Raw genomic sequence first — 26741 nt, 5'->3', positions numbered from 1 at the left:
TGTAGAAAGCAATGGTAAAGCTATTCACAACAGCATGTATAAAGCAATGGTGAAGCTATTTACAATAGCGTGTATAAAGCAATGGTAAAGCTATTCACAACAGCATGTATAAAGCAATGGTGAAGCTATTTACATTAGCGTGTATAAAGCAATGATAAAGCTATTCACAATAGCATGTATAAAGCAATGGTGAAGCTATTTACAATAGCATGCATAAAGCAATGGTGAAGCTATTTACAATAGCATGTATAAAGCAATGGTAAAGCTATTTACAATAGCGTGTATAAAGCAATGGTAAAGCTATTAACAATAGCGTATATAAAGCAATGGTAAAGCTATTTACAACAGCATGTATAAAGCAATGGTAAAGCTATTTACACTAGCGTATATAAAGCAATGGTGAAGCTATTTACAATTGCGTGTATAAAGCAATGGTGAAGCTATTTGCTATAGCATGTATAAAGCATTAATACTCTAAGAGTCTAAGTGATTGACAGTTTTTTGTTTCGAGCAACACCTCTGGAATGATAAAATACCTACTAGTGTATAAATTACATAGAATAAAAGATTAATGCATACATTTTTATTAGAGGTGACTAGAACTGGGGCAATTTTTTTTGCGAATGTGGCAAAGCTCAACCATACCCTTTGATATATCTTCATTTTGCCAGCCTCTGTGGTGAAATTTGACTAATTCTCATTAAAATTCAGTTTCACCAATGATATAAAACCCCCGCCAAGGTGGGGGGTTTATATCATTGGTTTTACAGACTACTAGAACCAACTCAGACATTTTAAAAACTGCATGTCAATAATGAGTCATAATGCTTTGAAAAAACATTGTTTAGACAAGTTTCACCTCAAGGATATACAAACGTGCCAGATAAATGGACGAGCTACGACATAACTGTTCTTTTTAATACAAACTCTGCTCAGCATGCGAGAATGGTCTAATGATTAGGATGTTCATGAAGACATCTGTCAAGCAGCTAGTATTCTATCTCTTACAAGTGAACAAATGAGGTACCGCATTTCTTCTGCTCATTCAACCACTCGGCTCTAATACTGGATTATCGAGACAGAAAACGGAATCATAAAGGATACCATACAATTGTAAATATTAACAGGATTATTGAATATTTGTACATTTTGCAACTAGTTTTGTTGCGAAACGTACAAATGTACATGTATGTAAGTAAATCCTAATGTATGTAAATCCTTTTGTAAATTGACGTTCATGGAAGATGATGAGGCCGAAGATGCAGAAGATTTGCTGAAATAACTCAATAAATTTGTTGTAAATTGTTGTAAATAGTATATATTCCATAAAAATATATGCATAACAGAAATGGAGATGAATTATTGACTTTCAATAATAGTTCAGTGATTAAAGCAATTTACAATATCCATTTCAGAGATACGAAGGCAGAGGTGAGCAGTTATGACAGCACGTTTCGCCAACAGAGTTGAAACTATAGAATCAGCTGTCCCATTCGATATCGGGGTCATTGGCGCAATCTGCACCATTCTGTTCTCTGCAAACATAAAAATTAAACATACAGTATTTGCAAAAAGTGCTCATAGAAATTGCCATTTGTGACACATCCAAAGGTTAACTGACAGCACAAAATATTATTGTATCAGCAGTAGCAGATAGCATTACAGAGTGGGGATAGCAGATAGCATTACAGGGTGGAGATGGCAGATAGCATTACAGAGTGGAGACAGTAGATAGCATTACAGGGTGGAGATGGCAGATAGCATTACAGAGTGGAGACAGTAGATAGCATTACAGAGTGGAGATAGCAGATAGCATTACAGAGTGGAGACAGTAGATAGCATTACAGAGTGGAGATAGCAGATAGCATTACAGAGTGGAGACAGTAGATAGCATTACAGAGTGGAGACAGTAGATAGCATTACAGAGTGGAGATAGCAGATAGCATTACAGAGTGGAGATAGCAGATAGCATTACAGAGTGGAGATAGCAGATAGCATTACAGAGTGGAGATAGCAGATAGCATTACAGAGTGGAGATAGCAGATAGCATTACAGAGTGGAGATAGCAGATAGCATTACAGAGTGGAGATAGCAGATAGCATTACAGAGTGGAGATAGCAGATAGCATTACAGAGTGGAGATAGCAGATAGCATTACAGAGTGGAGACAGTAGATAGCATTACAGAGTGGGGATAGCAGATAGCATTACAGAGTGGAGATAGCAGATAGCATTAAAGAGCCGGGTCTCAATTATATTTTCTGTGTAATTTCAATCAAATAATTGGCTTTATTAACAAGTTGCGAAAATGGACAAAAATATTAGCAATCTTTGCAAACTGTCACCAGGAAACAACTGTATATGCTAAATGCAATATAATTATAGTAAAATTAAAATAGATTATCTAAAAATTGCCCACTGAAAAATCCTTATTTGTAAAGCAAAGCACGCAGTTAATAGGTTTTTTAACAGATATCTTCCAAGATTAGCCAATATGGCCAATAGGACGAAAAGCATCGTGTTTCATAGAGTAAGGCAAAAAAATCTTATATAAAGGGACATGGAAACTTGTGAGCCCACTGTATGAATCTTATATAAGGGACATGGAAACTTGTGAGCCCACTGTATGAATCTTATATAAGGGACATGGAAACTTGTGAGCCCACTGTATGAATCTTATATAAGGGACATGGAAACTTGTGAGCCCACTGTATGAATCTTATATAAGGGACATGGAAACTTGTGAGCCCACTGTATGAATCTTATATAAGGGACATGGAAACTTGTGAGCCCACTGTATGAATCTTATATAAGGGACATGGAAACTTGTGAGCCCACTGTATGAATCTTATATAAGGGACATGGAAACTTGTGAGCCCACTGTATGAATCTTATATAAGGGACATGGAAACTTGTGAGCCCACTGTATGAATCTTATATAAGGGACATGGAAACTTGTGAGCCCACTGTATGAATCTTATATAAGGGACATGGAAACTTGTGAGCCCACTGTATGAATCTTATATAAGGGACATGGAAACTTGTGAGCCCACTGTATGAATCTTATATAAGGGACATGGAAACTTGTGAGCCCACTGTATGAATCTTATATAAGGGACATGGAAACTTGTGAGCCCACTGTATGAATCTTATATAAGGGACATGGAAACTTGTGAGCCCACTGTATGAATCTTATATAAGGGACATGGAAACTTGTGAGCCCACTGTATGAATCTTATATAAGGGACATGGAAACTTGTGAGCCCACTGTATGAATCTTATATAAGGGACATGGAAACTTGTGAGCCCACTGTATGAATCTTATATAAGGGACATGGAAACTTGTGAGCCCACTGTATGAATCTTATATAAGGGACATGGAAACTTGTGAGCCCACTGTATGAATCTTATATAAGGGACATGGAAACTTGTGAGCCCACTGTATGAATCTTATATAAGGGACATGGAAACTTGTGAGCCCACTGTATGAATCTTATATAAGGGACATGGAAACTTGTGAGCCCACTGTATGAATCTTATATAAGGGACATGGAAACTTGTGAGCCCACTGTATGAATCTTATATAAGGGACATGGAAACTTGTGAGCCCACTGTATGAATCTTATATAAGGGACATGGAAACTTGTGAGCCCACTGTATGAATCTTATATAAGGGACATGGAAACTTGTGAGCCCACTGTATGAATCTTATATAAGGGACATGGAAACTTGTGAGCCCACTGTATGAATCTTATATAAGGGACATGGAAACTTGTGAGCCCACTGTATGAATCTTATATAAGGGACATGGAAACTTGTGAGCCCACTGTATGAATCTTATATAAGGGACATGGAAACTTGTGAGCCCACTGTATGAATCTTATATAAGGGACATGGAAACTTGTGAGCCCACTGTATGAATCTTATATAAGGGACATGGAAACTTGTGAGCCCACTGTATGAATCTTATATAAGGGACATGGAAACTTGTGAGCCCACTGTATGAATCTTATATAAGGGACATGGAAACTTGTGAGCCCACTGTATGAATCTTATATAAGGGACATGGAAACTTGTGAGCCCACTGTATGAATCTTATATAAGGGACATGGAAACTTGTGAGCCCACTGTATGAATCTTATATAAGGGACATGGAAACTTGTGAGCCCACTGTATGAATCTTATATAAGGGACATGGAAACTTGTGAGCCCACTGTATGAATCTTATATAAGGGACATGGAAACTTGTGAGCCCACTGTATGAATCTTATATAAGGGACATGGAAACTTGTGAGCCCACTGTATGAATCTTATATAAGGGACATGGAAACTTGTGAGCCCACTGTATGAATCTTATATAAGGGACATGGAAACTTGTGAGCCCACTGTATGAATCTTATATAAGGGACATGGAAACTTGTGAGCCCACTGTATGAATCTTATATAAGGGACATGGAAACTTGTGAGCCCACTGTATGAATCTTATATAAGGGACATGGAAACTTGTGAGCCCACTGTATGAATCTTATATAAGGGACATGGAAACTTGTGAGCCCACTGTATGAATCTTATATAAGGGACATGGAAACTTGTGAGCCCACTGTATGAATCTTATATAAGGGACATGGAAACTTGTGAGCCCACTGTATGAATCTTATATAAGGGACATGGAAACTTGTGAGCCCACTGTATGAATCTTATATAAGGGACATGGAAACTTGTGAGCCCACTGTATGAATCTTATATAAGGGACATGGAAACTTGTGAGCCCACTGTATGAATCTTATATAAGGGACATGGAAACTTGTGAGCCCACTGTATGAATCTTATATAAGGGACATGGAAACTTGTGAGCCCACTGTATGAATTAATAATTTGGCGTGTGCAATCGCGAGTGAAAAGGGTATTCAGTAAATGGTAAGAGCGATTTGGAATGGTAAGAACGGCTTATCCTAGTAGTCAGGTGCACGCATCTGCAAACTTGGGGTTGCAATCTTCATGATTTCAAATCTAGTGTGAAGCGCATTTTTCATTCCAAAATTTTAATCGCTATAGCTGGGCAGATGACAGATAGATGGTAACTGATGACAGACAAACTTTGAGATTTATTTATACTGTATAGATAAACAATACTGTTTATTTTACGGTTGCATTATTATGTTTGCTGTCATTTCTCTGCTTGGCACTAACAGCTCATCAGCAGGTCTTTGTGGATGATTTTGTGGACTGCTGAGTTTGGATACTCGCAATCTAGCGAAATGTAATAATCCCATCCACTTTATAGCTCAAACCTGGTTAACTTGCTCCAATTTCATTATTGCAACATTTTCAAATTTTAAAAATTCCATACAAGGTCAACAATATAGAGGCAGAAAATACATCCAATTTTAAACAAAATCTAAAGTAAACAAAGTGTCTTACTCAGTTTCCATCACTCTTTAATAAATGAATAAAATATACAATTGCTTGCAATAATAAAAGCTATTTTTTGGTTTTTACCAATTATTTTTATATTTGAAAATGGTTTTTGTTTCACTAACATCGAAATCATATTTGAAAAGCGAAATATCATGGGCTGTGTGTGTGTTTTTTTAAGATATAATTTTAAAATGCTATCAGTTAATCTTAATACTAAAAAGGACAAACAACATAACAGGGCATGAGTGTGGAGTTGCTACAATAGGATATTTGTAGGCCACGCTGGCCATATTTAATAAAACAGCTTCAGTAATTCCTCTGATGATTAAGTCTATATACTGCACTTGAACGAATGAAACAAAGTACAAATAAATCTATAATATACAAGGTCTAATCCAACAGTTCCGCGAAAGGAGTTGTGTACACTTGCATACATCTACAATGAAAAATCCTATTGCAGCGATCAAGTATTGTGACAAAACTTCAGGTTGCGAAGACAAGGAGTTCTTGCATGAGCCAATGTTATGTCAAGGTCAGTCGAACACTTCCAGCTACTTTTTAATAAAATTATTTAAATGTTCATTTTATTGGAACAGCATATTTGCATTAAATTTTATGTGAAATTAGGGAAAACTGGTACCAAAAGTGTTGAAATGTTAAACATTGCTTTTGGAGATAGTGCTCTGAAAAATCCCAGTCTTTGAATGGCACAATTGTTTTTGTGAAGGTAGAGAGAGTAGAAGATGATGCAAGGTTTGGCAGACCAGCCTCACAAAGAACTTGTTCATCAATTGACAGTGTGAGGTCACTAGTCATTACAGATCATTGTCTAACTGTTACAAAGATATCTGGAGAGATTGCAGGTGGTTTTGGGACTGTTCAATGGATTTGAACTGTCGTTTTAAACTTGAGAAGACTCTCAGCAAAGTTTATGCCACGCCTACCTTTGCACTTGCCGTTTTCTGTGAAGTAGTATTGCACTAATAACAACATGGTTGTGCTGCCTCATCATTTGTATCTACAAAATCTGACTCCTTGTGACTTCTGGCCATTTTATAAATTAAAACTTACTGCGAGACAGACCAAATTTGACAGTGTAAAATGGATTCAACATGCAACAACGAGAGAGCTAGACAGCATCGACGCCGATGGCTTTCAGCACTGCCTGGCATCATGCCAGAAGAGGCGTGACAAGGGTATCAATATTTAAAGGGAGTACTTTGAAAGGGTAACTAAATAAGCAAGTTGAAGCAACGCGTTTGGAGTTATCGCTTCATTGCTGGAACTTTTGGATTAGACCTCGTAATTGGCATATGTTAGCGTATAAAAATTACTTACACAAGTGTCGTGTTTGGGGCATTTAGACCTAGACTATGGTTCCATCTCTCCGAAGCCTTTTCCTTACTCCCGCTGCTTACCTGGATAAAAAATTTAATGAATTTTAAAAAGAATTCAGGTCATTTTACCAAATTTATACTTGGGATTATCTGAAAAACAGGAGAAAACACCTGCCAGAGTTAGTGAAAGCAAGAGGGCTATATTAATAATCAGAGATTTCTAATGCAGGTTAACTGAGACTGCTCTGATCTTTCACACCTCTACTGGTGCCGCAAATTCTATACTGATGCCGCATGTTCTCTATTGTTCTTACTTCAACCTTACAACTTATACACTCTTACTGTTTAAATATACCATTTCAACCTTACGACTCATACACTCTTACTGTTTAAATATACCACTTCAACCTTACGACTCATACACTCTTACTGTTTAAATATACCACTTCAACCTTACGACTCATACACTCTCACTGTTTAAATATACCACTTCAACCTTACGACTCATGCACTCTTACTGTTTAAATATACCACTTCAACCTTACGACTCATACACTCTTACTGTTTAAATATACCACTTCAGCCTTACAACTCATACACTCTTACTGTTTAAATATACCACTTCAGCCTTACAACTCATACACTCTTACTGTTTAAATATACCACTTCAACCTTACGACTCATACACTCTCACTGTTTAAATATACCACTTCAGCCTTACAACTCATACACTCTTACTGTTTAAATATACCACTTCAGCCTTACAACTCATACACTCTTACTGTTTAAATATACCACTTCAGCCTTACAACTCATACACTCTCACTGTTTAAATATACCACTTCAACCTTACGACTCATACACTCTTACTGTTTAAATATACCACTTCAGCCTTACAACTCATACACTCTTGCTGTTTAAATATACCACTTCAGCCTTACAACTCATACACTCTTGCTGTTTAAATATACCACTTCAACCTTACGACTCATACACTCTTACTGTTTAAATATACCACTTCAGCCTTACAACTCATACACTCTTGCTGTTTAAATATACCACTTCAGCCTTACAACTCATACACTCTCACTGTTTAAATATACCACTTCAACCTTACGACTCATACACTCTTCCTGTTTAAATATACCACTTCAATCTTACAACTCCTACACTTGGATATTTTATAACACAAATTATATAATCTCAAAAGAAAACTTGAAAATGAAAGATTTTTAAACAGTTAAAATTTGGTGTAGTGTATTTGCCCACCTACATGTATAGTTATATTAGATGCGGTTTCTACTTACATTCGTATTGCTGGATGTTTTTGACAGTAACTGTAATTCCTGCCGACTAGCTGCCCTGATATCAAACTCTTCAGGTAAAGTGTCAATGCTAAGGAGCGCATGACCCATCTTCTCAAAGTTCTGGAAGCCGCTGACACAACCCTTTAAATAGAGGTGCAATTGAAGCACGAGATGAACAACCCAGATTATCATGGCCCAGGGTGAACAGCAGTATATACTGATTATGCATATAATAAACAATTTATTTAGGATGGAAGATGTTCAGAGATAAAAAATGAGCACTCAAAAATTGTAGATAGTGACAAGTGGCTATCTCGCGATGGCTTCCAACTTATCTATCAGTACCACAGACATCGGCAGCGAACTGGTGCAATGTTTATACGCATCAGATGTCAATACTTGACAGAAAAGAGATGAAAGCATACCGTGGTATTAATAAGATGCTCTGGGTAGACTTGAGGATTAGTTCCGCTATCAACTCCGCTATCATAATCATCCTCTGGGATGCCCGTTTGAGTCATTCTCTGATACTGCACGTATGGAACTTTTGGAGAAGAGGAGATGGGGGATCCACGGCCCACACGATATGTCCTAAAAGTGTAGAGTAGTACAACTGGACGACTTGTGCGATTGACTGCCTCTATAAATATATTTTGATATACATGTATTTGCACTACACCCAACTAGACCAGCAAGAGTACATTTGTGTTGACTAATTTTTACAGTAATAAATTATGAAATTATGCTAAAACAATCATAGAATTATCTCCCTAGATCTTCCCTTCATACTGCATTGAGATGCTAAGTATAAAATACTTCATATACATTGTATAAGTAAATTACACCATATTGAAATAAATTATATTGCGAAGGTATAGGTAATATAATATATAAATAAATGGTTGTTACCGCTCAGCACCAGCTACTCCTAGCATCCTACTACTGTCACTGTTTTGATGAACACTGTAAGACAAACACCATAAGAAATAGCATGAGTGTTAATAGAAGAAAGTTTGATATTGATTACAAGCTTTCTGTTAGTAGAGACCCACAATAGGATAATTATACATTTATATCACCATAAGCTAGGACTATGCAAAGTTCAGAAAATTTATGAATTAGAATAATTTCAGGCAAACTCAGAAGTTTGAAAACTTCATTATATCATAGCTTCAGTTGAAAGCTGGTAAGCTAAATTTCCCGCTTAAACTATTGAACATTGCTTGCAGTAGTGTTAAATATAACAGCAATGTTAGCCACTTTTCCTGTTCAATGGAATGGGAAATGATTTGTTACCATAAATATAGAATTCATGGTAGACAGATTAACTAAACTATCCCTACTTACAAACAAAACAAGCTACATATGTATATATGCCTGAGCACTTACTTCAACCGGCATGAGTGCTGATCTGAAACTGGTGAGTTAGTTTTTTTGTCGAAGTCTTTCGTCAAGCCTGCAAAGGCATAGTAAGAATAAAAGACTCTAGGCTAGGGTGTGATACTACTAGGGTGTGATATACTTAATGGAGTAGTGATAGACGTATTGTAAAACGTTTTCACATAGAGATACCCATATTTACCTGTAGATGGGTTTGTCTCCTCTACAGTTACATTGCTGCTTGTTGCGGCGCTGACATGCTGAGAACTATCAACTACAGGGCTAGCATCTGTCTGTGCAGGATTGTTAAACACTGTAGACACGAAAGTAGAACGAGAAGAGGTAGCACATTTTGACGTAGACGGGGCTGAAATTAATGGAGTAGATTCGCTATTGGAAGAAGCTGGAATGGTTGGTGAATCAAGTGGTTTTGGCAACAACTTTTGAAGATGCACTGGAACAACATAACTGCTGGCGCCTGGCTGTCTGTGTGACTTTACTGCTAAAATTGGAAAAGAATGCGTCAAAAGTCTACAAGCCGGCCTTTGCACATTAAAATCCTCATGTAATGGCTTTATGTGCCTACCCGAACTAGAAGCTTGTGAACTGTTCCTAGCCCGCGAGTGCATGATAGAATCTCTCTTATAGTATAAATCGCTAGGGTTCTCAACAGTCTCAACTAAACCATCTGAATTAAACATATGCTCTCCTTCTTTAGACTGGGTTCTGCGAGATCTCAGTTCATCTCTGCGCTGGAAGCCTCGAAAAACCGCTGGAAGAACGTGTTGATCCGGCTAAAAAAACAACAACAACATGGATATCTTTGAAGGGAATGTGTAGTAACTCAAGCACCTACTGTCAAATACAACTCTTCTGTTATTTTGGATGGCTAGCCCAACAATAGCAGTGACTGTTTATGTTATGGAGCACATCGGTGATAATATAAAGTCGAATTCGAGTACGCTGAGTGTCCATTTGTTCAAGTTCAGCCATGTTTGGGGAAATAATAATTCAGAGGCAAACACAATAAAGAGCCCAAGACTGGACAAGCTCGTAATCAGCAAAAACTAAACCATTTTATCCATTGAATAATTCGCTTTGAGGAGATGTTGAAGATGATTGTTGATGTTTACTATGAATATAATGTTTGAAAATAGTGCGGTCAGCCAGCTGGTAATCTTTTCTAGCAATAAATGTTGAGTAAAAAAGTGATAGCACGTAGGAAAGAAGAATTATGTCAAATAGCTAAGCAGAGTATACTTGGCTAAACGGAGAAGGAAAGTGTATAAACAGGCTCACCTGCTCTCTTCTTGATTCCTCGTCAGTCAAGTCTCTGTAGATGCTGACATACGCATCTATAGCCGCATAGAAGTCATTCATCATTCTTCTAATAAGAATCTCTCTTAACTCCAGCATATAGGAAACAGTCTTAGCGAGAGAGTCCAAAAGATAGTGATGCATTGGCCGTTGTGACCATATCTTTTCCTCAGTCTATAATAGAAGGATAGTGAGGCAGTTTAATGATCATAAACATAAAAATCTACATTTGCATTTCGGACATTTCCTGCATGTAAGGGACAGAAATAAACGCAAATAATTAAGAGCCGTGAATGAAAAACTATATAGTACCTTGCCAAATAATCACGCGTCCTTATACTTATCAGTACTCAAACCAACAATTCTACACCTAAGTTGATACCTATTCTCTGTAATAAAAACTGGCTTTCAAGTTTAAAAAGCCATTTGAGGCAATTGGCAGGAACTATATCAGCAAGCAATATCAGTCTGCAGACAGCGCACCAACAAGAATTTTCAAGAAAATCTAATCTTGTATGATGAATGTAAAGTGTACCACTTCTGAGATTTAGCGTACTATACCAAAATGTTGTGCAGGAACGATCAGGTGTATCCCGGCTGTCATAACTGCGCAGATCTAAATGACCAACTGTAGTAGTTTAGCAACCCCTAGAATGTCTGACAAATAGCTGTAACCCAGCAAATGTGAACTCACATCTTTGAATGCTTGACGAATCTTGTAAACGTGATATTCATTTTTTTCTATTGGCAGAAGATCTTCCACCAAACTCTGTAGACTTCTGACATACGCCGGATAATGTCCACCATTCATAGTACGAGATTCGATGACTGCAGCTACCTGCATTGTGCAGTAGAACACATATAGATATTGTAGGGACAATGTTTTTCTGCATCCTTTGACCTCATGAGACTGACTGGTTCTTAAGGTAGCAACTAGGCATGACTGTTTGCATATGGCAGGTTGAACAAGGAGAAAAACTGTTTAAGATTAAAACTAACACTAAATGTATCGAATAAAGTTACCTAAAAATGTAAAACAGTTTAGCCTGAGTTACATGAACCATACAACTCTAGCGAGTATGGAATCACACTCTAAATGTGAGTTACAAAAAAAACTAGCAACTCCATAACTACTACTCCCAAACTGCTACTAATTCCCACTCTAGGTAATGCAATGATGCAAAATATTACAGATACTTAAATAGGCCAGTTAAATGTCACAAATTCGGGAAAACAATAATAGGTCATTTATTCTACAAATAATGCTTGCAGAGCAATTCGCATTAAAAAAACTTGGAAATTCAGAAATATCCTGCTAAAAATATTTTTAACTGTAGCGTAACTAACACTGCATCCTTGTCAAATAGCTAACAACTTGTCTGAATAGTGCTTAGCCATTGATATTATTGATGATAATAATAATAAGTAACATGACAGGCAGTCATCGAGTTGATCGATGCAAAAAACTGATTTTTAGGGTCAAATCAAACATTACAAAGACGTGCTCTTAATGACAACGGAAATGAGTACCTGTGTGTCAAATATGTTGACCATCTTTATGTTGTATTGGTGGAAGAGGAGGTCTGATATATACCTGCAGTCGTGTGTTACCTGTAGACAATTATTATTATTATACCATTGAGCAAACCTATTATCATTCTAATGATAATACAGAGTAGCTTTATTACAGTACCATCGAGTACACGAAGTAACTCAATGATCTCGGACTAACAATTGAATCACTCAACAAATAATTCTGCTAGTGAAGCAAATTTGTCACAAAGAGAGTATATAACCTTAAGTATAGATGGACTTGTGAGCACAGAATCCAATCCATAAAATATACAGGTATGACCCATAGTGTATGCATCAAAGAGATAAACAACGTCGGATGCAGCCACCTGTTAAATAGAATTAGGCAAGCTGAGTGATAGACAAACAGTTCATGTTATGTCAACGCAGCGTGTCATGGCCGATGCATGGAAATAGCATTGAATGGTACACTGACTAGGTTAGCTACCAACTGAAATTAAATTGTCATGTTTTATCAAAGCGAGCTGCACATATACCACATTGGTTAGCCAATCATGTGTGTATATACCTTGCAATATAACGCAACATAATTTTTTAAAAATTGTTGTCAGTTGTTGGTTGTGGGTCAAAGATTCAATTCATTCTTGCAATAAATACTAACAATGACATTTTTCTCTAAACCACAAACAAACATAACAGAAAAAATAAACAATGTATGTTAGAACTCACTGATCAACTGAATAAGATGAATGCTAGAAGTAAAACTCAAGTTAATTAAACTAAAAGAGGTTGATATCACTGAGAAACGACGGTAAGCGTTGCAAAGATCAAATTTGTAAAACTGATGACATGTTAGCGAAACTAAACATGGTGTCTACAAACAGACCCTAATACCTACAAAAAAACCCTAGTGTCAACAAAGAGAGTTTAGTGCCTATAAAAAAAGACTTTTCTCCAATGCAGGTGGCACGAGCACTGTTAAAAATGTAGGCGTTTGTATCTCTTGTATCTCTTTGATGTATGTGTATTTTGTCGAGCAATACTGCAATCCCAATAGCAATAACAGTACCTAATAGCAATAACAATAATAGTACCTAATAGCAATAACAGTACCTAATAGCGATAACAATAATAGTATCTAAAAGCATAAAAAAGTAAATACAAGACTATTGAGATGAGGAAAGTACTACCTAAAAGCACAAAGGAATTAATACAAGCCTATAGAGTAGATAAGAAATGATACCTGAATCCAGCAGAGTTTTCCCCTCCTTGAAATGTCCATCCCGGTAAATGCAAGACCAATTGCCTCCTCCGCTTTTATGCGGTATATTGCTTCATCAAAGCATTCGCCTAACTTGTCGACCACAATGTAGCGACTGGGTCGATGTTTTTTATTAAGCTTTTGTATCCACTCATCTTTGTGGGGTACTGTAGTAATGAAAAGAGAGACAGAAAATCACCTCATGAGCATTTATAACTAGACTGAAACAAAGATAGGTAACTTTCACAAACCTCTCAAGTTCTCAACCTTAATGGGTAACCGACAGCACAATTTTTTATTGCATTAGCAATGATAGATACCATTACAAATTGAGGTTTTAATAATATTTTTGTGTAATTTCGACCAAATACTAGGTGTTATTAACATTTTCAAGTCAAGAAAATTAACAGAAATATTCGTGATCTGTGCAAAATATTGATTGAAAACAACTGCCACACTATACGATTATATTAAATTTAAACTAGGTCTTAAAATCTAGATAGTAAATTCTCTAAAAATCCCCTGGTTAAAACCCTTATTCGTGAAACCAGAATATGCGTTGATAGAGTTTAAACAGATGACTTCTAAAAATAGCTAACTTAGACAAACAATTTTTAAACTTTTCATTTGTGTGAAACGAGAATTTCTTCCTAGCGCACTCCACAAGATGTACACACAACTGTTTGTTGTAATTCTATAACCACCACTCAAAAGTTAACGCGGGACACATAAATACAGTGCAGACGTTTTCAGTAATTGTGGAATCTGCTTCTACCTTGCGTTATAATTATCTGCCATGTTGGTTAACCGTAATGATGCAGTGTGACGACTAGATGGGGTGAAGGAATACGAAAAGCAGCCAACGGAAGTTCTTTGGTTTCGCATTGGCTAATCATTGGCTTTGACTTTATAATTCAGAAGTCTGTGTTTTGCCCAAAAAATGACCACCTCAAGTCACAGCTTAGAGCTAGCTTCCAATTTTTTGTCTCCAAAACTGGTTTTTAGTTCTCACATCAAAATCATAGCTAAAAAAACAACATTTCATTGCTATACAGTGCACCCTCAGGATTCGATTACCCTGATATATGATTTTTCCCTTACGAAGTTGAACATGGTGAGGCTTTCACCTCATCATATATGACTTCTATTTCACCATACGAATTCAAGGAAATTTTTCGCCCGAGTTCAAATTTGGCAGTCAGTGTGCTTATTACGTACGTCAAAATAACAAACACGCTGAAATATGGTTTGCCGAAATATGGTTCGCCGAAAACATTTTCACAATGTTCAGAAGAGACACCATGACCGACTTCTCTGAAGTCAGCATTCCATGTGGGAAATTTGGTGAACAATACATAAGCGAGAGCAAATATTCATTTTTAGCGTTATACTCCATTCTACTATAAACTTATTCAGCATACGTTTATAACTACAAGTATCCATATTTACTGTAATTTGATAGCTATGGAATCTAAGACCGATACAAATGTTACAAGACGGAGGAAAAACGATTTCCTTTTCAACAAAGTTGGAGGTCTTAAATAGATAGGAAGAAGGCACCCGTATTGTTAATATTGCCAAGGAATATGGTCGCAACCAATCAACAATTGTAATTATTATTAAAAACAAGAACTCCATTGAAGCCAGCGCAAGGAGGAGCTTACGACTGAGGACTTGAAGGAGTTGGAGGACATGCACGGGATCAGCATTCAAGAGAAGCAACCATTTAGTGGTGAGGAAGTAGAAGAGACAGAAAAGCCTATATCGGCAGAAAAATTTCAAGTGTTTAATTTACTTTAATTAATTCACTGATGTGTACTGGTACATAAAAACAACACTGTACAATGTATGCATAATATATTTCATTATTTATCTTTTTTGTGTGGCATGTTTTTCATGTTTTAATCATTTCATTTTATGTTTTATTTTGATTCATTTTATTTTGATTTTATGGTTTATTTTCTTGTTTAACCATGTCTTTGCAGGCCTGTTTTCTACTACGTAAATACAAATCATCGAATGTATGTAACTCATATACAACAAGCTACTCAAGATAGTTGACGCATCCACATTACTTTCTAAAACTTGCTAAAGCCCTGCCATCTAAGGTATAAATATATACAAACTTCTGTATGTATGGTAACTATGGTTACATTGATTCTTGTGCGCATTTAATACAAAACAAACTACTGTACAACCTTCCCTGGATACATTTACAAGCGTTAGGCTAGCTAGCAATTTTCTGCATTGCACCAGCATTTACAGTGCATCAGCAAGCAGCATCTTCAATAAGTGATCACGTAGGCTATCTTCTACATTGCACCAAGTTAGTTTGCTGTCTTAGAGCATTTTGCGCCAGTAGGAAAGCTGTGTCTTCCTGGCCTTTTCTGCTTTTCAGGACCCAAAAGTGGTAAACTTTTTCTTTTAAAACCAGTAAAAAAATTGGACAAGATTATACAATTTCTTTTAGCCTGCCAAAAAAATTTCATTTTATTATGTATTAAATTTATTTTCAAGTGTACAGTAACATAATTAGCATTGATACGTCTTTATTTCCTCTCTGCTCTACTCGCTACATGTACCAGCTTGAGTCACGTTACTCCAAAGGTATGTACATCCTGTATAGTAAATAAAATTTCATTTTTCTTTTCGATAGCCATTAAATGGTCAAGTGTGCGAGAGGCCGCTTTCGATAACCGCATCGCTCAGCCTTTCTTGTTGAATTAGGTTGAAACAGGTTTCAACCAGACACGCTAAATGTTATAGTGAAAGTGAAGACAGAAACTAATAAAGGATAAAATTTTAGTGATAAAAAGTGAAAATTCAGTAAAATAGTTAAAAATACCTACTAAAACTTAAGTTTAAGTGTGAGTTTAGTAAGCTAAACTTATTTGAAGTGAATTTAAAGTTTATGTTATACGTATGTCTTGAAGGCAAGAACTCCTTACCGTACGTACTGCATTTGGTACACACATAATGTTGCATTCTATTGCAGATCATAACCATTAAAATACACTAAATACAATACAGTTACTGTAGGTTACTATAATTACTAAAGTTAACATACTATTTTGTTACTAATTTTTAATATGTACACAATTTTTATAATATTTTGACGATATTTACCAGGGGATGTTTGCATTGTATAATTACAATGGTCTCTATACCTCTACATATAAATTTTTCACCACACGATGCCAACCCTGGAACGGATCCACATTGTATCTTGAGGGTGCACTGTATTGTAATAAATAGAGGTAATTTTAAAAAGCCGTGAATTAACGTTTACGCTAGTGTAATTGTAGATAAATTTCATTTTAAACTCTTGCAGTGAAGGAAAACATTTATATCTCACAAATGGATCATATGATCATTAAAAAAAGACAAGGTACAGCATAGGAAAAAGCACAGAAATGCACCTATCTATGCACCCGGAAGACCTGATGTGGTCCAAAACGAACACCGTCATACTTATAGAACTATTAAATGCTGGTTTCAAATGAGTCGTAAGTACTAGCGAGAGATAACATGGGCAAATAATCTAAATTCAGCTAATTCAATCTATTACGATGTGATAGGTAACTTGACCCACATTGTACAAGCGCCTCATATACACTGGCCGTCACAAGGTGCTCAGGTACTTCCTCCGGGTTGTCTGCCTTTTGCATGATCTCCGTGAAGGTAGCCAGCTGGAAGGTCTCCCTTTGCAAGTCGGGGCAGATAGGCATATTTCTTTTGGTGACACACTTGCTTCCTCGAAAGACCATGCTTTTGCTTTTCTCTTTTCTGATTGGTCAGAAGAAATGCAAAGTTGAATGCGACCTCAATATTGGAAAACAACTAACAGAGAATATACTATACAAAAAATTAATACTAAAAACCCAAAAGAATTTCATATTTTTTTAAAGCAAAAATCTATGTAAAATGAAGGTTTTTTGCAAAATTTATAGCAAAAGCAATCCTCAACGGAGAGATGTTATGGCATGCCCTACTTGTGGTTGAAGAACGAAAAAAAGTATTACTCATGGCTGAAGAAATTAAAATTCCAGAAATTCACATAAACATCATTTACTGCTTGAACTGCTATCTAGAGGCTCTCATAGACATCAGTTACTGTTTGAACTGTTGTTTAGGGCCTCTTTTAGACATCAGTTACTGTTTGAACTGTTGCCTAAAGTCTCTCATAGACATCAGTTACTGTTTGAACTGTTGCCTAAAGTCTCTCGTAGACATCAGTTACTGCTTGAACTGATGTCTAGAGTCCCTCATAGACATCAGTTACAATAATTATCCTTGTCTATTTCAGTTCAACCTATCATATTCCAGCCAGCTATTAAAACCTTCAGGCTCTAAACGTATAATAAACGAACATTTATACATACATGTATTTAGATAGCGATTTTAAAATTCAAATCCCAAGCTGGGTGTGATAATTGCTAAACCTAAATTGTAACCGAGCTGATAAAAACAAACATTTGTGAAGAAGGAATGTTATTTTTAGCTTAAATTCTACACCAGTTCTATGCTATTGAACAGAGAAAAGACTACTTGTAGACAATAAAAGAACAAAGCATGCAATGCCTAGTGCATTACTATTCTCAGAATAGTGGAACTTACAGAGATGTTCCATCCATTTTAGCGGTCTCATTATTAACCTCATCTGTGACAACCACTGCAAACAAAATCACGGCATGGCTAGCATTGAATTTAAAAAATCGCTACATCTCTAGCAAGTTTGTTATATATGACTTTTGAACCTACCATCAGATTCAAGAAAGTTTTGCATCGCCGATAAGCAAATGACTCATGCCAAAACCGTTAATCCATTAACTTACTGGAATCCAGAATTATCTCATCGTGAAAGAATGTCTGGTTGCCAGGCAGTTGTTTTCCTGTTGTGATGCACGTCACTGGAATAAACAAGAAAGATAAGCGATGATTAAAAACAATTTCAGAATAGTACAAATGAAACATTTAACTATTTTTGAAAAAGTTGCTGCTATGATTTTGAAACGGATAGATGTGGCCCGAGTAACCCAAATGCTTCTTCACAGGAACCCGCATCAGAGAGTTACTTCCAATGGGAAGTTTAATCTATTGTATAGATGATAAATTGAAGCGTATAACTAGGTACTAGATTTCTCAGAATATGCAACTAATGCATCACCGAAATGGAATAAAGTTCACCTTTGGAAAGAACGATCTTCCCATCAACATGATTATGGGCAATTAATCGGCCACAGTACTTGCCTCCTTCGTTCTTCAAGCTAAGAGTTACAATGCGTCCCAAGTAGGCTGCCATCTACAAGGTTGCAACAAAACTTGTGGATATTTAACTAACTTCAGCTTATACGTGATATAAGATATAAATACATCAGTCACGTATATTCATACAGAAAATGGTACTGGACAGATAGCATCATTTTCATTTTTGTTCTAATTATCTAATTAATTATGTTTCATTACTCTTATTATATCATCATCATACAAATAAATTAAAATATAGCGCTTTTGTTGGCTCATTAAAATAGTAACTCGCTACAATAGCATGATTTCTATAAAATTACTAGCAAAAAGCAGCACGATTAAGACTACCAAATAAAACTTTAAGTTAAAAGTCAGCTTTAAGTTATAGCAAATTATCTGTGGCCTGCGTTATCAGCAATATTACCAGCCAGATTTAATTATGAAGAGTGAAGTGTGCATTATCTAACATCAGAAAATTGTGAAACAAGAGAAAGGAAATTGACAAAAGGCAGTCTTGGACTGGATCTGCGAAATAGCTACTCAACTATAATACTAAATTCTGACTAAATAGCTTTCGACTTACGGGCTCTTGCCAAGGTATTTATTTGTCTGCAAGTGAGCTTATGCCATTCAGTGCTTATGCCTTATGTTTTGCTGCAAAATGGTATAAATTGAGAACTCGACGAATCAAGTTCTCTCGCAAGCAAGTCGCAAGCGTATGAGGCAACAAAAACATTTAAATACCAATTGAAATGTTATTTATGACCTAGTTGAAAAGTTTCACTAGGTCATAAATGGTTTAACAAGATAGCTAAAAAAATCGCCAATACGCTTTCGCTTAAAAATCTGATTAGCACAATCATTGATTATTCAAAGCTCCAGTTCAAAACTGATAGATGAACAATCCATTCCTCTAGACATTTGTATTGCGCAAACTCAGGCTGCAAGCTGTGATTATGGTTCAATTATTGTTGATGAGTTAGTAAGGGATTGCATTGTAGTAGTAGCGCTTGACAACAACCTTCGAGGATGACAGTTGATTAAGAGAACCTCAACTTCCAAACATTGAGCTGAAAAGCAGAGTGATCGATTTTGTTGCATGAGAGCGCTTCAAAAATGGTTAGCGCATTACATGCTGAAACTACTTCGAAAAACCTGGATGTAGTAAAACAAAAGAAAAAAATGGTCAAAAGATCACAGAAGCTTGATTCAAAGTATATGAGCTGTGGTTGATATTCGCTTTGGAAAGAAAAATGCCATTCTGTAAAGAAAAAGTATTGAAAGTGTGAAAAAAATAAGAGCCTGATAATGAGCTAGACAAAACAAATTAAGAATTGGAAAGACTTCTTTAGGTTTTGACTCATTATGACTAAAGGAAATCGACAAACTCATGAAAACATCAAAACCATGGTTTTTACAATTACTAGTCAACTTTAAATCAAAAAAATTTCAGTAGATATTTGTGTGTCAGTAACAGCAATTCCAGACTGGAGTTGCCCAAAAACTCAAACTCAACCACTTGCATACGGCATCCAGGCAAGGAAGTTAGTCCACAATGACAAGTGGATGGAAGAAAAGGAATGTACAGCGGGCGCTCCTACAACTTATATAATTCGTTTTAGAAGCATTTGCTTTTATAGGGGTTTTACGTTGTACGAACAGTAAAATACATGTAGAATGCTCAATCTGTTCCAAGATCTTTCTAAACTCACTCCTTTGTTCATACAAAAAGGAAAGGCTTGAATCAACTTATTAATTTGTAGGCTGTACCGTAACTGCAGTATTATTGGCTTGTATCGACAACTTTTCTCCTTTTTCTGATCAATTTCACTGATTTTATAAAGCATGATTGTGAGAATTTTACAATAAGTTGATGGGGAGCATCTTTAACGTTCATTCACAACAATTTACTGATTTTTTTTCTAAACAGCAAAGTCTATTCTGCAAAGTAAAACTAATAACGAATACTTTATACGTCTACAATAAAGCAAAATAAAAAATATTTTACTATAAAAAGAGCGGTACTACCTGTTCGTCATCTATCTGTATCAAGGGGTCAAGGTTATGTTAAAAGATAACTTTCGACAATACTCCAACTTGTGACAATCAGATTGGTAGACCGGCGCTGTAACCAATCGATTGCCTTTAAAGGTTGACTCGCAACAAAATTCACATTACAGTTATTTGGTATCAAAAGATTCACTATGTCTTACTCATCTGTGTTGTAGGTGCAAATATGTGGAAATGTGATTACAAGATCTTAAAACCTCAAAAACGAAAAGCCGCCGTAGTCTGGAATCAGTTTATTTCTCTGATGTTGTCATTACATTTGATTATTGTTTTGTCACGTGATGTTCTCACGTGAATTGAAAGGCCAATAAAAGGCTCAATATAGAACTTCTCGTAGAACTAGTTTATGACAAACACTTCGGGTTTTACTGAAGACCCCGTATCAAATATAGATGCTCGTTACTTTACAGTTTTGTTTCAGTTTGGTCTAATCGTCTAGTCATAATCTGATCATGTGACCCAATACTTCGCAAATAATTTCTGCGGCGATTTTCGATTATCAAAGGTGACCAACAGGCTCGTCATGATGACTATAAAAAAGACGCGTAAGAACAATAGACATGGTTTTATTGAATGCGTGAAGTACATTTGTGAAAATATTTCGACGAATGAGGTTGCATGAAAGTGTAAACAAAAACCATCTTGTACAACTATGTCCCATTTGAGCCGTTTTGGAAAGAGATTCTAATCTACGGCGGTTTTGTGATGGCGGCAATTAACTGTTCGCTTTTGAGCTTTTAGGACCTTGTAATCACATATCCACATATTTTGCACCTAAAACACAGCAGAGTAAGACATGGTGAATCTTTTGATACCAAATAACTGTAATGTGAATTTTGTTGCAAGTCAACTTTTAAGGATTTATGAACAATTGTGCAGCTACCTATTATCTGTTTCGTTGACACATCTGACAATCTGTCACGATAAACTAGAGGCCATGAAAGTTGTCTATATAATAGATATAATGCTACACGCACGTCGTTTTTCAATTCACCATTCAAATTGAATTTGACAACTAGCCCGACTTGACACTATCTTGTATAGAATTTTTTACATAGTATGAAGCAAAAACTACATAGATTTTTTACCGTATTTAGAATTTACATTATAGGTGGTATACGTTATAGGAGCGTCTACCGTATATGTTATAGGGGAGACTACTGTGTGTTGGAAGATCCCGAGAAGCCACTTTTGAAAAACCAACAATAGGAAACCAAAAAACATAGTTTGTAGATTTATTTTACTGCAGGATGGTGGAATGGGTGAAAGATTTTGTAAAATATTTAAAGAGCTAGGCTGCTTGCTACCTGAAGTAATGACAGAGCTAGACTTGCAAAGGCAACGCAAAAATGTACAACAGCAGGGCAAAAAACTTTTAATAGTGGAACTTAACATATTCGAAAGGTTAAAGGTGATCGAAAAAGTTAAAAAGGCAACTGGTGCTCACCTTGTACTAAAAATCATGCTATAAGAATATGTGTAAACTCCATAAGACTCCATAAGAGCAGCAGAAGCTAACAAAATTTATAACTCCATATGAACGATATCTATGAAAAAAGCTACTTTTTGAAATCAGTGTAGCTCCACAAAAATTTCAATGCGAAATGGATTAGATTGTGATCTGTCAAATGAACTACATTTTCATTTATCAAAATCCACCAAACAGCCTTAAAGAATAGTGGGTACAACCAGAAACTCCAATACTCTTCTATAGCACCAACACCTCAAAATAAAAGGAAAAACCGAACGCATAACACTACTTGGTATAACCCCCCATTCAGCAAACATGTCACAACCAACATCGGCAGACAATTTTTAAGAATCGTCAGAGAAGAATTTCCTAAAAACCACCCACTGCACACCATATTCAACAAAAACACTCTAAAAATCAGCTACAGCTGTATGAAAACATAAAAAACATCATCGACTCGCACAACCTAAAACTCTTGAAGGGCGAAGAATCTACCAGGAAAAATTCCCCAGCAAATTCTTGCAACTGTCGTGTAAAAGCCAACTGCCCCCTACAGGGAAATATTTGCAGTCTGCTATAATTTACCAAGCCACTGTCACCTCCCACGATGGCGAATCTAACTACATTGGCTAAACAGAAACTTCATTTAAAACGCGCTATAACAACCATAAAGCGTCGTTTACACAACGAAATAAAAGAACTGCCACTGAACTCAGCAAGCATATATGGCGATTGAAGGATTCCAACACTAACTATCCCATCAACTGGAGAATACTGGAGCAGTCCATACCACTGGCCAATGGCTTTAAGAACTGTACTTTGTGTCTACAAGAAAACTTTTATATTATATACAGGCCACACCTTGGTTCATTAAACAAACGTACTGAACTCGTCAGCGCCTGCAGACACGCTAGCAAGTTTCTACTGTCCAATTTTAAAACTTAATGTTTCTATGAATCCATAATCTTTCAGCTATGAAGTTTTAGTAATTTCAATAGTTTCAGCTGTATATAAGTAACCAATACTGGTGCTAACACTTCATCTGAAGATTGCTCTTACCAAGCATGAAACTAATAGTAATAAAGTGTTTTATCTGAAGTTATAGTCTGTTTTATTGATTTTATATGTAAGCTAGATATGTTAGAATCTTTTCATTATTTATGCATTTCTCTTCAATTGCCATCTAAGTTAAACGTTTGTCAATAGTGAAAGTGCTTACAAGTACATTGTTTAGCTCCTTCCACTCCCTACATAAGATGCTGTCAGGCTCCAAAGAGCACTTCTTTCTACGCTTATATTGCAATACAATCGCATAACTGACTACCACCACATATTCATGAGTAATACTACGAGCAACTTTGCACCAAAAATATTCAGGATACCTAGCAAATCTATAGGCTACACTAGGTTAGATTGTACCAGCAGACCAGCAAGGAATCAGCAATGTTATATACCAGTATTGACTAGCCCGTTTTTCAATGCAACAGTAGTTTGCTTACACATTAGCCAGCTGCACCTATCAACTCATTTTAGATCAGCGGTCAGTTTTGCATCATTTAGTGGGTGCACCAGCAAGCAGCGTTGAAGTTTCAAGTTGTCCGCTCTACCAAAAAAGATCAGATAGTGGATCTACATTAATAAATCTTATTTCATTATTGCGTGTGGTACCTAGGGTGTTCATTATTGTGTGTGGTACCTAGGGCGTTCATTATTGTGTGTGGTACCTAGGGTGTTCATTATTGTGTGTGGTACCTAGGGTGTTCATTATTGTGTGTGGTACCTAGGGTGTTCATTATTGTGTGTGGTACCTAGGGTGTTCATTATTGTGTGTGGTACCTAGGGTGTTCATTATTGTGTGTGGTACCTAGGGTGTTCATTATTGTGTGTGGTACCTAGGGTGTTCATTATTGCGTATTTTTTGTATTACTTGAGACATAGCGCCTTAAATGTTCATGAATTTTTTCTACCATACTAACAAGTTACAACAATCTAACTCTTTCTAATGCTAGCAGCTGATGACATCTGAATGTGATGACACTCAAAGCTCCTTGATGACGATGGTAACAAGTTCTAAAAAATAACTTCTACCTTACAAAAACCCTAATCATTTACTAGTTGATGTTAGAGACAACTGCAGATATCAATCAATAACAATAGTATGAAGCTTGTTGTTTGGAGATATTAGCAAAACAAGATAGCAAAAGGGAGCCGACAACCAAATGCCTCACAAACCACAAGCAATAGATACAATACTGCAACAAACTAAACACCTGATGCTTCAAAGTACTATCAGGAGACACAACAATTATAGAAGCACCAGAAAATTAGAAGCTTCTAGTGGAAAGAGTTAATCAGAGAAAGATGCATCAACTGGTCAGCCAGAAAGCCACCAATGGAAATTAGAGGCGATGGCATTTACACAGCTCAACCAACTTCTACCAGACACAACAAAAATAACAGCAGTTAGGCATCATTTCCAATCAGTGCATTCCTATGAGGTACTCAAGACAAGTCCACTAAAATACAAACCTGCTACAGCATAAAGAGCATGAAAGAAAACAATGACATGGCCTCTTTCTCTTTCGTCTGCCGAGCCTCTTTCTCTTCCGTCTACTGAGACTCTTTCAAGTGCTAAAACTCTTTTTATTGCAACTGTTGGACCTCTCCATCTGTTGGTCCATCATAATTTTTTTCTAACTATTAAGACTCATAGACGTATGATACAGAGCAAAAAAATGAACACCCATTCATGTAAGGGTGCAACTTTCATTGGCTATTTTTAACCTTTTGTCATTAATATTATTGTTTTAGATTTTCATTAATTGTGTAGTTTAATTTTATGGCAGATTTAATCTAAGCTTCACATGCATATGCTCTGTGTCTTCCACCTGTTGTATTATGGGATTTGGGGGCTCAGGCTATATTGGCATCTGAGCTGTAGTTGTAGGTAGTGGTGGCAATTACAGTGAGTAAATAAAGCTAGTTATTAAGGCTGATGGGTCAAACTAGTGAATAATGCTAGTGAGTAAAGCAAGTGGATTACGTAGTATTAAGCAATATTGGGTCGTATATAAGAAAGTGGAACAAAAGACAGGTTTTCTTCTTTATCGCGGCAACTTCATGTGAGTACATTTATTTATACAACACCACCAGGTCGTAAATAATGTTAGTCTCTGAGCTGTATCAGGTTCCTGAAAAACAGCCTAATAAACACCCACATGCAGGCCATCTGATGGAAAAAGGAAAAAATACCGGGCATCCCAGTTTCTTACCCATAGGGGATTATAGTCCGAACCTCGACGGGTTTGAAGCTCGACGAGTTTGTATGTCGACAATGGTTGGTCCAATCTCAACAGCGGTTGGTCCCAATCTTATAAATAATAATAAGTGAATTTATTAATATTATAATTATTATATTTTTACATTATTTTATTTATGGAAGTTTATAGTCTTACAGTCTATAGTCTTATTATTTTCTTGTGTTCATTGATTTTCTCAATTTTCCAATTTTGATATCACCATTATGATAATGATTATGCAAAGGCATGCTATCAATTTAAAACTCGTTTAGTAGGCCTATATACTTCGTCAGATAACCACTGGAGGCTATTTCTAGTTTGTGGGTGTAAAATTTCTTTTATCACCGTGATATTAGTGGTGTACAGTACAGCATAAATTGTCGATATTTGTCGATATTCAGACCAACCTTTGTCTGGATTCGGACCAACCTCTGTCGAGATTGGGACTTGTCTATGTTGGGACTGTTTCCCCCCAAAACCATTAGAGACTTAAGACTTAAATCTCAGACTGAAACATAACTCAGCCTAATGCTGGAATCTAGGCAAACCATAGTATTAACCAAATCTTTACTTCTGAGGCACTTTCTCAAGGCCCCTGGGGCTAATTACAAGTGTACTATTACTATCGAGTAAGTATCCCCTGGCTTACTCCATGTAGCTACTGACTAGAATTGATCCAATTTACCCGATTCTTGCCAAAATACTTCTCTACTAGTTTGACTGAATCATACTGTACACGATGCCAAAAAATTTCTGCAAAACAACATATGTTTTCTTATCACACGCGCCAATGTGGTCGTGCAATAAAAAACATTCAAACAACGATACGTATTTATAAATTGCATGTTTAATTGCCTTATGCAAAGTTGCTGCTATCTAAAACATAGATAACAATCAGCAAAAATCAAAGTTTTCGTCTAAATAACTATGACAAGTTGATTTAAATGTGCTCTAGGTTGTCTGTCTGTTGCTATATGTTGTTAAAAATTAATGTTGTAAAATTGGTCAGATTATAGTTCACGAAAAATTACGACCGCCATCGCTAATAGCTGGGCAAAGATTATATCGTAATTAAAGTTGGGGGCTCTACTAATGCCCGTTAT

General features: G+C 36.3%; 1 protein-coding gene across 2 annotated transcripts; it reads right to left on the bottom strand.

Moving 5' to 3' along the window:
* Nucleotides 1-1291: 1291 nt before the first annotated feature.
* Nucleotides 1292-18853, bottom strand: LOC137406419 (piRNA biogenesis protein EXD1-like). 2 transcript variants are annotated; one of them, XM_068093004.1, is made up of 17 exons: nucleotides 18739-18853; nucleotides 18387-18461; nucleotides 18169-18223; nucleotides 17144-17337; nucleotides 13534-13718; nucleotides 12554-12658; nucleotides 12288-12368; nucleotides 11452-11595; nucleotides 10740-10931; nucleotides 10027-10234; nucleotides 9643-9942; nucleotides 9450-9516; nucleotides 8970-9023; nucleotides 8486-8651; nucleotides 8061-8201; nucleotides 6755-6834; nucleotides 1292-1535 (listed from the first exon to the last, which is right to left on the bottom strand). In XM_068093004.1, the coding sequence occupies exons 1-17, from the start codon at nucleotides 18851-18853 to the stop codon at nucleotides 1481-1483; spliced, it is 2217 nt and encodes a 738-aa protein (XP_067949105.1). In that variant the 3' UTR covers nucleotides 1292-1480. The 2 variants fall into 2 exon arrangements, with proteins under 2 accessions (XP_067949105.1, XP_067949113.1); XM_068093012.1 differs by having other exon boundaries at nucleotides 9643-9939.
* Between the last annotated feature and the right edge of the window lie 7888 nt (nucleotides 18854-26741).

Source organism: Watersipora subatra, chromosome 1 (assembly GCF_963576615.1).
Source record: "Watersipora subatra chromosome 1, tzWatSuba1.1, whole genome shotgun sequence".
In the NCBI taxonomy this organism is placed as follows: domain Eukaryota; kingdom Metazoa; phylum Bryozoa; class Gymnolaemata; order Cheilostomatida; family Watersiporidae; genus Watersipora; species Watersipora subatra.
This window is presented reverse-complemented; position numbering and strand designations above follow the sequence as displayed.